General features: G+C 39.1%; 2 protein-coding genes across 7 annotated transcripts in view; both read right to left on the bottom strand.

Annotated features, from left to right (window-relative positions):
* Window positions 1-1162, bottom strand: part of LOC106606438 (E3 ubiquitin-protein ligase rnf213-alpha) — a 77953-nt gene extending 76791 nt beyond the window's left edge. The window contains exon 1 of one of the 3 annotated variants that reach the window (XM_014202643.2): window positions 1008-1162. The gene's annotated coding sequence lies outside the window, so the exon portion shown is untranslated. Of the gene's footprint in view, window positions 1-272; window positions 905-1007 lie in introns of those variants that run through there. The other 2 variants (XM_014202647.2, XM_014202644.2) reach the window with 2 other exon arrangements.
* Window positions 1163-1551: 389 nt separating this feature from the next.
* Window positions 1552-11645, bottom strand: LOC106606439 (sialoadhesin). 4 transcript variants are annotated; one of them, XM_045719848.1, is made up of 11 exons: window positions 11288-11645; window positions 8639-8998; window positions 8288-8533; window positions 7925-8191; window positions 7514-7625; window positions 7369-7414; window positions 6626-6759; window positions 6494-6538; window positions 6298-6389; window positions 6037-6096; window positions 1552-2428 (listed from the first exon to the last, which is right to left on the bottom strand). In XM_045719848.1, exons 1-11 carry the CDS (start codon window positions 11349-11351, stop codon window positions 2277-2279), a joined length of 1578 nt encoding a protein of 525 aa, XP_045575804.1. In that variant the 5' UTR covers window positions 11352-11645; the 3' UTR covers window positions 1552-2276. The 4 variants fall into 4 exon arrangements, with proteins under 4 accessions (XP_045575804.1, XP_045575805.1, XP_045575806.1 ...); XM_045719849.1 differs by having other exon boundaries at window positions 6348-6389; window positions 11288-11644; XM_045719850.1 differs by lacking the exon at window positions 1552-2428 and adding an exon at window positions 4088-5706 and having other exon boundaries at window positions 11288-11643.
* Window positions 11646-12140: the final 495 nt, after the last annotated feature.

The raw sequence follows: 12140 nt of genomic DNA, 5'->3' as shown, positions 1-12140 counted from the left end.
ACTATATTAACTGCCCCAAATCAAATCCATACATACAGTAAGTTATCATCATCAGTCCAGGCTATAGCTACTGTTAACGTTATGGCTCTACCCACAAACATATTTTTTCATGTAGTTAAGTTAGTTAGCTAGCTAATGCAATCTGCATGATTTACCTAGAAATTGCTTTTCCTTCCTAAATATTTTTATCCAAGTAATTATAATATATAACATTGCAGACCAAGTAGAAAATTGCTAAATATTTCCCAACAACCTAGCTAGCTCCTGATTACCTTGGGAAAAGCTGAAAGTTGTCAGTACAGTGTTGGTGTTCCTGAATGCGCAAACTCTGCTACCCTCGCGATAGCCACTTCCTCTTTCGTTTCTAGAGAACTACACAACAGCCTAGTGCCTGGATAATTAACTAGACAATTTTATTACAATTGACGAATGCAAAAGCTCCTCGGAAATGACAATGAAATGCACTGACATTATCAATAACAAGCTTTCTAGCTAGCCTGGCACTTCTCTGTTCAGCTATTGCTACAATCCACTCGACAAAGAGTGGAATGTTAGCTGAAACGACTGGTACCCAGATAGCTAGCTATATGTTAATATTCATCTGTGGCCGGGCTTTTTAGCTAGTTAGCCGCTATCTCCCATATAAACGATTGCAAATGAATGCCATGACAACGTACAGCAGTTTGTTCTGTATTGCTATCTGACATGTAGATAATTATGACATGACACCAACCCTGCACTGCCTCGATTCAAGCAGTTGCCATCTAACTAGTTTGGTAAATAGCCCACACAGTTGTTAGCTGCTACTACTAGCTACGTATACACTGTGACCTAGCTAGCTAGTCATATTGAGTTGCCCGGCATAGCCGTCCACACCATCTGACCTAAGTGCTAGTCTCTTCGCTCCGGGAATGTGGACAGGTCTCCCGGAGCGAAAAGGCTACCTCAGCGCTAAAGTTAGCTAACGGTAGATAATTGAAAATAGCTTTGCTACTGTATACATTTACCTGTGTTAATCACACGAGGGTCTGTTGTTTTACCATTCCACAAAATGGGTGAAGTAAAATTGCACTTTCGTTTTGTGAGAAATGGGCGTCAACAAGCTAATCCGTGTACACTGTCCAACTATTATATTCAGTGAGTTCCCAATTTATCACATGCATTGCAAGCGGTGGCAGCTACATGGTGGGGGTTTTCCGAATGACATGGCATGTTCTTGCCCTTAAACTGTCCAACTGTAAAGGTCATATCATGTTTTGCCAATCTTCTTTCCCCCAAGTAAATTAATAAAGGTTCATTGATTAATCAAGAACTGATAGCAGCTGCTCAGTGTTTGGGCCCCGTGCACATTAAAACAAACTTTTCTGGTTATTTGGCAGCAACTTGCATGCCAAGTTAAATGTGCAATACTTTAACCACCTTTGAACATATGCTTTTTTTGTCTGCAATTATTTAATCATAGGATTTGGCAGGGATAACTGAACCATTGCAAATGTTTTGACTGAAGCAACACCATTTCCCCCTAATGCTCAATTGAGTCAACATGAATGAGATTCAAGGTAATATGATATCTGACTTAATTGCATGAACATTATAATAACAATGTATTTTTGAGGCACAAGTCCTCCTCTACTGTAATGGCGAGGGTGAACACTGAGCAGCATCCACTTATGACAGCGGATCTCACAGATCAGGTTTCTAGCCCAGGGATTTCCCCATACACTCAAAGTGGATGGGGGTACTCTGTGTACGGCTCCCCCAGACGTTTTCTCTACAATCACTGTGACTCAGCTGTCTCTACACCACCCTAGTAGGCTACTACTACTGCTGTACCTCCAGCCAAGTGGCCAGAGCAGGCTCTAAAGTGAGAACGTTGCACAATGCTGGCATCATATTACAGTAAGTCTAGAATACAGCTTGGCTACTCGTCAACTGAGGGTTGGCAATGATGGGAAGTGAAGAGGAGTATTTGCAACGAATAGACATTGATTTATTAATACACCTATTACTAGTATGGAAATCTGAAGGGTAACGGAACATTGCATCTTAATTGTGGGCAATTCTATGGTAACAGAGTGATGCTGAGACTCATATTTTTCACTTTAAAATATTTGTCAAGCAGAAACCAATGATTGAAATGAAGTTAAACAAAGTTAAACAAACCGTACAATTGCATGCACAAGGACTACTTTTAACAATTTCTACTGAATATTTTACAAAAACACGTTTACTTTAAGAACAGTGGAGATGCAAAGTTTGGTAACATAATTGCTGACCTAGCTTTGTGTTCCCCTCATAACCACTTGATGAGTTATCAAAAGAAGAGGTTCTTTGCCCTGACATTCAGCTGGATAGCTGAGCAGTGGAGAAGATGGCATCCAATCTGCTCGTCTTGAATGGAGGCTTGGTGGTCCAGCTAGATGCCATCCTGTAGTGTCACGAGGACACAGGTAAGCATGTGTTATTGACTGGGGTTCGAACTAAATCCTAGGCATTCATCTTCAGGGCCGGTATTTATAAAGCACGTTAGAGTGTTAGTGCTGGTCTAGGATCAGTTTTATCTTGGATCATAATGAGTAAGACTATATGGATTGTAGATCAGCACTCCTCTGAGGCGCTTTATGAATACAGGTCCTGGTCTTAGGCAAGGTCATCACGAGAGCGTAGTTCACCAAACCACCTCCATTACTCATGTATGCAAGGGAAAACGGGCACAATCAACAGGGCATAATATTCAGAACGTGACAGACAGAAGTGTCTTGTACCCAATTGAAAATATCATCTGTCCTTGCTTCAGCATAAGGTCATGAGTCATAATGTTGAGTCAAGTCCATTCCAAACCTTTGCATTTTATATATTTTTTCAGAATGTGAGACTGGCAACTTTCTGTGAGTTGGAATAGTAGACTACACAAGGCTCAATTACGAAATTAGTTTGTGCATCAGCAGTTCTACTCTTATGTCAGTCACAGATAGTCGATTAGCCCATGTCAGCTAACATTCTTTACATTGCTAAGTTTGTTTAGCGGCCAGCTATCTAAACTTGTTATCATGGTTGAATTATCTACTAGGGGGCCCCCATTGATTTGTTAGTCATTCTCACTCTAAAAAAAACTGCTAACATTTCTCTACACCTGTGTAGAATTGGTGGAATTGCAGGAAATTAGCTGTAAAACAGGCGTGCCGGCCTGAAAGGACTACCAGCTCAACACTGAGATGGGCTTCAAGGTAAAAATCTCTCTGTCTCACCAGGGGACAGCACTACTGGGATATCAACCCTCCAGAGGACAACAATAGCCACTGGGCTGTAAGCATCGTCACTTGTACCAGCTCTGAGGACCGTTACAGGATCCTGGGTGGGGGAAGAGGAGGAGGACGAGGGACAGGTGAAAGATGGGGCAGGAGAAGCAATTGGAAAGGCTTTTGCAGCAGCGTTCGCCAAGAGGAAGTAGGTGGACTGTAAGAGGTAGGAGGTAAATTCGAGGCCCTCAGAAGGAAGAGATGGGACAGCAGGAAGTGGGGAATGGTGTCTATGGATGCAAGAAGGAAGAGAGCAAGGTGGTTCAAGAAAAGAGAGAGTTGAAAAAGACAAGAGTACGTCCAGAAAAGAGAGACAGAGAAAGAAAAGAGGTATCAAAAAGTAAAGAGGGAGGTAGAACGAGAAAAAGGGGATGAGCCAGACACTCAGGAGAACACTACTGCAAGGCTGAAGAAAGGGTCAAGCTCTTCCGCAGGTTTGAGAAGGTGCCGTTCTATCCCCTGCACCCAGCCATCACGCTCAGGGAGCTGGAGAGCAGAATGACCTTCAGATGATGAGGTCATGGGTCAAGGGGCTATGCCATGGTGATGCTTCAGCTCAGAAAATGGAGTAGTCCTAGAAGTGGAATAATTAGAACGAACATTCCCATTCAAGTCTATGTTCTGTGATGGATCTAGATCTATTTCTAAGAGGAAATCTGTCATTTAAGAGGGTTTCAGAGGAGAGTTTGTATGTCATCCCCTGTAGGTCACAGAAGGAGTGCACATGGAAAGGTGATGGATTAGTCTGAATTTGCATAAACAAATACAACCTAAATAAATTAGATTGATACGCTTCATGTTTTTATTTAAATGTTTACTTAAGACTGTAAAGTATAATGGTTAAGGATAGCTATAAAGTACATACAATTAAGTTAAAGTACTTTTTTCTGCAGTGGGCTAAATCAGGGTCACAGTGTTTCTTGGTAGTCTTAATAAATCTACTTTGAAACAGAAGTATATATGTCACACATGGTTATGGGCTTAAAAAAGAAGACACCTGTACCATGTCAGATATAGAGTTATTCCATTTTGCATCCCAATATTACACTTTATATACATTATAGAAGACTGAAATATAACCAAACCATCTTTAAATAGAACACCGGATATAATGTTTATTAGTTATGAAATTATAAAAAATATGAACATTCTACCTATGAGAGTGCTTTTGGTCGTTTGACTGCAGGAAAGAGTTTTAAAATTAAAGGAAGTAAAATGCATTGCCAGATGCATATGACTAAGTGAAATACATTTAAAACGTAAAACAAAAATAAACAATGTATCAAAATATTGGCGTCTTTATTCTTATGGAATTAAGACTACATGAGTGGACTGCAGATATCCAAGGTGGCCATCTGCATTGTCTCAGGTGTACTGCAGATATCATAATCTCTTCCTCTGTTCACAGCTGTGAGTTCATTCATCATGCAGAGGCTCTGTTCTGACCTCTAGTGGAGTCTAATAGATCCTCAGGGTCCATTGTGTGAGGTTCACCATCTCAACTTGCCTGACGACTCAAGGTAACTGAAATCTTCAGCCGTTCTGTTTGCTATGTATTTCAGTCAGACTGACAGCGTTGAAGTTGTTTGTGGTGACGTCAAAATGAGGTCATCAAATGGGCCTCTCGGGTGGCGCAGTGCTCTAAGGCACTGTGCCACCAGAGACTCTGGGTTCGAGCCCAGGCTCTGTCGCAGCCGGCCGCGGCCGGTTTGGCCGGCACTAGCGACTCCTGTGGCGGGCCGGGCGCAGTGCGCACTGACCAGGTCGCTAGATGTACGGTGTTTCCTCCGACACATTGGTGCGTCTGGCTTCCGGGTTGGATGCACGCTGTGTTAAGAAGCACAGACTCGGGAGAGGGAGTCCGTGCAGGAGTTGTAGCGATGAGACAAGACAGTAACTACTAACAATTGGATACCACGAAAATGAGGTCATCAGCAATTGGATCATCTCTAACCAATCAGAGTATCAAAGCCAATGAAGAATTTTCAAAGCGCCATTGAAGGCTTCCACCATTTTAATGTAATCAACTGGGTGGGACTTCCAACATTTATTGGCTGATCCCTCCTGGTGGCCATATTGGAGTCATGTCCAACCGGTTCATCAGGAGGGATCAGCCAACCTGAAGAAGAAAATTGACTACTTCAAAATGAAGATAGCCTCAATGGTGCTGCACATGCTGTCACAGATAAAAAGATGAGTCCTCTATCTATGCGCTTTATCCACGTGTGTTCTGGCTCTGGCCCAAACCATCGGTTTCTGGGACCAATCAGAGCGGTTAGAATGTGTTTGCATTCTAGAAATTGTCAGGAAGGTACTCAGATCCAGAAGACACTAACATCCGTGGGTGTGGCATAGCGTTTGTTCAGAGCAAGGAGTTTCGTTAGCCAGACAACATCTCAACTACTGCCTGAAACCAAAATAAAGTCTTAAGAAAGCTCAAAGAAAGTTTGAATGGGTCAATGTACACTGTAAAACATAGATTATTTTTTACTTCTGAAATGATCTGCCTTATGTTTACGGTAATAGTACTGCATGATCATAATGTTTGTTGTATTTTAAAACATCAAGGCAATAAAGGCTACGCTTAGACAGGCAGCCCAATTCTGATCTTTTAACATCAGATCTTTTTCAGAGCTGATCTGATTGGTAAAAAGACCAATTAGTGAAAAAAATACAGAATTTGGGCTGCTTGTCTAAATGCAGCCAAAGTGACAAAGTCTTAGTTGAGATGTGTTACCTGATCCCAGCGCTGTAAATGACTGGGTCATCCTGGGCCTGTTTCCCCCTAGGAGTGGGCCTACAAACAAGAACACAGTAATTATCATGGTTGTGGAATTCTATTGTTGTTATCGTTATCTTTTACATAATAATTGCTATTATACAAATCATTGTTGCTAAAGACTGGTTTATACTAGGTCTAAAAACATGGCTGTAGACCATTAGAATATGAAGAAGTGTTGTTGGCAAAAACAACATTAAATTTATACTCAGGACTGACATTGCGACGGTAATTGTCCTTGTTGCAGAGAGGATAGAACAGGTTGGTACCTGGATACTACACTGTAGAGATCCTCCTTGGCTTGTTGCTCCCTGAACATGTGGAAACAGAAACACACATATTGTTATTGGTTATCACAAGAAAATCTAAAGAAAATTGTCATATTAAGTGTATTTTTTTAAAGTAGCATTCTTACCATATAGAGCTGTAGATGGGCGTAGCTTCCTCGTCCTGCTGTTGTCTTACAGAGGACGTGAACACAAACATAGTGCAGTTGGTTAAGGTAACATCACCCATTGATTTGTGGATTGTTTAATCAATTACTTACATGTTTGCCTTTTGCTTGGTGTTGTTGTGCACTGTTGCATAGATGACTTCATCCTGTTGAGATGGATCCTCCTCTCTCCGCTCTTCTGTCAGGCTACAGTCTGACGTGGGGCTGGTTACATGCGCTTCTGTGGTCTAGACACAGTGAGATAGAGACAGAGAAAATACTGGCAATGCATTTGTGAACAGCAGAACTTTCTGCACAATAGTTTAAAAAAAAATCTGGGCAGACAAAGTTAAGCTACAATATTTCCACTTCCTTATGTAAATGATCACACTTTCACATCAATTTCCTCTGTGAATCAGCCAGTACACTTGCTCCTACCCACACATAGACATATACAATTACGATCTATGCTGGTTGCAGGATTTTCTGCTTGCATCTCTCTCACCATGAGCGTTGTGGGTGTTTTTGTGGTGAAGACTATAGGCATGCTGATGGCTGTAGCATAAATAGTGACTGCTTGCATGTTGTTCTGTACATGTGATAGCTGTGCCACACTGTGCTGCAAATGCATTGGGTTCAAACATTGACCCTGCATGACTATCATCATCACAATTAATATGATGATAAGAACGGAATAATTATTGTGTGGTTGCAACACAAAAGCACATATATGACGTGTATAGCCCAAAACAAATAGCTGGAACAAATAGCTGGTAACAAATAGCTGAAACACAAGGCTAGTATCCAATCGCTGGTAACAAATAGTTGGTAACAAATAGTTTAAAACATATTGTCACCTGTGTGTTCTCTTCTGTGTCTGATTTTGGTGCTGTAGTCTTTTTCCTGAGGACACAGAAATATGCAGCATGATTATGACAAATTTAGAATGCAAAGTAAATGAGCTAAAAATATTTGTTTGAGGAAATAGTGGTTTAAACCTACCTGTGAGCAACAAGATGCCAAGCGACCATCGGCAAAATGACAATCATTGGCACTACAGCAAGAACTGCAACAAGTATTGTGAGTGTCACAGCTGCCATCCCCTTTGCATGATCTGCATATTAACACAAAAGCGTTATCATTTAAATTACATTTAAGTCATGTAGCAGACGCTCTTATCCAAAGTGACTTACAATCAGTGCATTCATCTTAAGATATCTAGGTGAGACAACCACATATCACAGTCATAGTAAACACATTTTTCCTCAATAAAGAAGTTATAAGCAAAGTCAGTGCTATTAGGAAAAGACAAGTGTGTTTGTTTTTGCATTTAAGTTGTTCAGATTTCTGATTGCTAGAATTGTTACTCTTTATAACCCATGTTGTGGTTTTACAAAATGTTATTGTACTTACCTTTGACTTTCAGAGATAGAATAGTGGAATTCTGTCTTCCATGCTTATTGCTGACGACACAGAAGTATTTCCCACTATTACCAGTGTGAGTAACATTAAACTGTAGCTCAGCCTGAGATACCATTTCCAGACAACTCTCTCCATCTATTTTAAACCAAGTGTAGTTCAATGTTGGGTTAGCATTGCTGCTGCAGGTCAAAGTAACATCACTACCCTCCAATACTTCAGATGACGGCCAGACTGAGACTGAGGGATTCCTAGGGCCATCTGAAAGAGATCAGACCACATCATCTAGTTGTTATCTTCCATCAGTGGCTTTTTAGAAAACAGTGTTACTTGTTGATAAAACCTTCCTTTACTCACATTCAACGTTGACCCCGATAACCTCAGAAAGTGGTCTATTGTAATGCTTTGGTGAACATGAGTAGTTTCCAGAGTCTTGAAAGGAAATGTCACAGAGGTAAAGAGTTGAGGACTCCTCTTGCAGGGGTTTTCCATTCCTGAACCACATAACTGCAGATGAACAGTTGTTCATACAGGTCAGATTCACACAATCCCCTTCTTTTATTGGTTCGTGTACTTTGGGTGTTGTCATCGAAATGATCAACTCTAAAAGTGAAGGGGAAAAAACGGTAAATGTCCTAATCTATAGACAACGCAATAGTGAGCTAAGCCCATTTCACGTTTGCAGCAAATGAAGGAAAACAGACTTACCAGAAATATTCACTTTTGCACCATTACTTCCCGTCCACTTGCCGCCGTTATTAGTTTCAAATCTGAATGCATATTCTCCACTGTCTCTCTGCTCTACTTGGTGGATTTGCAAAGAACAATTATGAACTTTGTTACCAACATACTCAAATTTGGTGCCGGTATGAGTTCTACTATTACTATCAATGATGAAAGGGCCATCAAAAAACTGTTTCCTCCCTTGACTCCACATAACTTTTTCCACTGTAAGGTTCTTGTTAACAACCATCTCAGGATAGTGATATGTGCAGAAAATGACAACAGAAGAGCCTCTTACTGCACAGACATCTTGATATACCACAAGCCAGTTGGTGCACAAAACCCCTAAAACAAAAGCAAATGTTTTATTGATTTACACTCACCTACCCTATGTATTTACAGTGCCTTGCTAAATTATCCATACCCCTTGAATTGCTTAACATTTTATTGTGTTACAAAGTGGTATAAAATGTATTTGTCTTTTTTTTGTCAACAATCTACTCAAAATGCTCTGATGTCAAAGTGGAAGAAAAATTCTATATATTTTTTAAGATTAATAAAAATGTCACAACTAAAATATAGTCATTGCATAAGTATTCAGACCATTTGTTTAGGCAAGCCTACATGAGTTCAGGAGTAAGATTTGGCTTAACAAATCACATAAGTTACATCCAGTGGTGGAAAAAGTACTCAATTGTCATACTTGAGTAAAAGTAAAGATACCATAATAGAAAATTACTCAAGTAAAAGTGAAAGTCACCCAGTAAATTACTACTTGAGAAAAAGTCTAAAAGTATTTGGTTTTAAATATACTTAAGTATCAAAAGTAAATGGAATTGTTAAAATGTATCAAAAGTAAAATTATAAATCATTTAAAATTCCTTATATTAAGCAAACCAGACGGCACCATTTTCTTTGTTTTATTTATTGCCGGATAGCCAGGTGAACACTCCCAACACTCCCAATTTACAAACGAAGCATTTGTGTTTAGTGAGTCCGCCAGATCAGAGGCAGTATGGATGACCAGGGATGTTCTCTTGATAAGTGTGTTAATTGGACCATTTTCCTGTCAAAATGTAATGAGTGCTTTTGGGTATCAAGGAAAATATATGAAGTAAAAAATACATTATTTTCTGTAGGAATGTAGTGAAGTAAAATTAAAAGTTGGCAAAAACATAAATAGTAAAGTACAGATACCCCAAAATCGACTTAAGTAGTACTTTAAAGTATTTTTACTTAAGTGCTTTACACCACTGGTTACATGGACTTTCTCTATGTGAAATAATAGAGATTGACATGACTTTTGAATGACTAACCCTTCCTCTGTACCCCGTACATACAACATCTGTAAGATCCCTCAGTCAAGTATTGAATTTCAAGCGCAGATTCAACTACAAAGACCAGGGAGCTTTTGGATAACTTCATAAAGAAGGACAGTGATTGGTAGATGGGTTACAATAAGTCAGATATTGAATATATCTTTAAGCATGGTAAAGTTAATCATTATGCTGTGGATGATGTAATAAACCACCCAGACACAACAAAGATAGAGTCGTCCTTCTGAACTGAGCTGCAGGACAGGAAGGAAACTTTTCAGGGATATTACCATGGGATGTTACCACCAAATTGGTGACAGTTACAGAACTTGAAGAATTAAGAAAATAATAATGGGCTAATATTTCACAATCCAGGTGGCTAAAGCTCTGAGAGACTTACCCAAGAAGACACATAGTTGTAATTGCTGTCAAATGTGTTCATAACATGTATTGACTCACGGAGATTAACACTTATGCAACAACTATATTTTACTTTTTAATTTTAATTTAAATGAAAAAACAAAATTTAAAAAATTCCACTTTGACATTACATGTTATTCTGTTTAGATTGTTGACAAAAAAAATTAATTAAATAAATGTTAATCCCGCATTGTAATACAAATCCAAGGGGTATGAATACCTTTTCAAGGCACTGTATTTAGACAGTGAATCTCTATACTCAAGCATTTGGGTTTGAGATAAAATGTTTTATGTGAGGTGATAGTACAGAATGTCACCTTTTATTTGAAGGTATTTTCATATATATTTTTTACAATTTAGAAATGAATGCACTTCATGTATCTAGTCCCCACATTTTAAGGTGTCAAGTATTTGGACAAATGAACTTAAAGTGCAATATTGTGTCATTTTGGAGTGACCTCTTCTTATTTACACTTTTATTGTAAATAAGAATAGAATATGTTTCTGAACACTTCTACATAAATATGGATACTACCATGATATGGATAGTCCTGAATGAATTGTGAATAATGATGAGTGAGAAAGTTACAAGTGCACAAATATCATACCCCCAAGACATGCTAACCCTTACAAGAACCGGGAAGGTTAGCATTTTGGGGTATGATTTTTATGCGTCTGTAACGGTCTCACTCATCATTACTCACGATTCTTTCAGGACTATCCGTAATCATGGTAGCATCCACATTAATGTAGACGTGTTTAGAAACATATTATATTCTTATTTACAATAAAAGTGACTCCAAAATGACACAATACATTGTATACCACTAATTATACATGATACATATAATAAATGACTTCCTAGTGTTATATTTCTAATTTCCTTCGTTGTTCTTACCAGGCAAAATGAGTAGAGACAGAGCCATTTCCATACAGATGGGTTGTGTCAGCCCAACACTCATCTTTGTAGCCAAACAGCAATCTCTCTAAGGTCCTTCACTTGTGTCAGAGTTCTTAATACAGCAGTCAAAAATGCAGAGTGAACCTCAGTCCTCTAGTTTAAAACACAGACGTTTTGTGTCAATTCATGTACGGGCTTGGAGTTACTCATCAGGAGCTGCGCTGCAAAAAGGCAAACTGTCTTTGCAAGTGTCATCAAAAGACAAAAAGTCTGGGTGTATCAGCTAGCTAATGAGCTGAGTGAGAGTCACCTGTTGACATCAGAGACACTCGCCGCAACCAAATCAGGTCATTTTACCACAGGCACAACGTGCCACCTACAGCGCCTTCAGAAAGTATTCATAGCCCTTGACTTATTCCACATTTTGTTTTGTTACAGCTTGAATTCAAAATCGATTAAATCGATTTTTTTTGTCACCCATCTACACACAACACCCTATAATGACCAATTGAAAACATGTTTTTAGAAATTGTTGCTAATTCATTGTAATATAATACAGAAATATCTAATTTACATAAGTATTCACACCCCTGAGTCAATACATGTTAGAATCACCTACAGCTGTGAGTCTTTCTGGGTAAGTCTCTAAGAGTTTTGCACACCTGTATTGCACAATATTTGCACATTATTCTTTTTAAAATTCTTCAAGCTCTGTCAAGTTGGTTGTTGATCATTGCTAGACAGCAGTTTTCAAGTCTTGTCATAGATTTTCAAGACGATTTAAGTCAAAACTGTAACTAGGCCACTCAGGAACATTCAATGTTGTCTTGGTAAGCAATAACAGTGTATC

This window comes from Salmo salar, chromosome ssa06, assembly GCF_905237065.1.
Source record: "Salmo salar chromosome ssa06, Ssal_v3.1, whole genome shotgun sequence".
NCBI classification, from domain to species: domain Eukaryota; kingdom Metazoa; phylum Chordata; class Actinopteri; order Salmoniformes; family Salmonidae; genus Salmo; species Salmo salar.
This window is presented reverse-complemented; position numbering and strand designations above follow the sequence as displayed.

Excerpts from the sequence above, each read along its gene's own strand:
- LOC106606439 (XM_045719848.1), bottom strand. The coding sequence starts at position 11,351 with ATGAGTGTTGGGCTGACACAACCCATCTGTATGGAAATGGCTCTGTCT. Across the intron at positions 8,999-11,287 it reads GTCTCTACTCATTTTGCCTG|GGGTTTTGTGCACCAACTGG; the intron begins GTAAGAACAACG and ends CTTTTGTTTTAG. Across the intron at positions 6,539-6,625 it reads ACCAAGCAAAAGGCAAACAT|ACAACAGCAGGACGAGGAAG; the intron begins GTAAGTAATTGA and ends GTCCTCTGTAAG.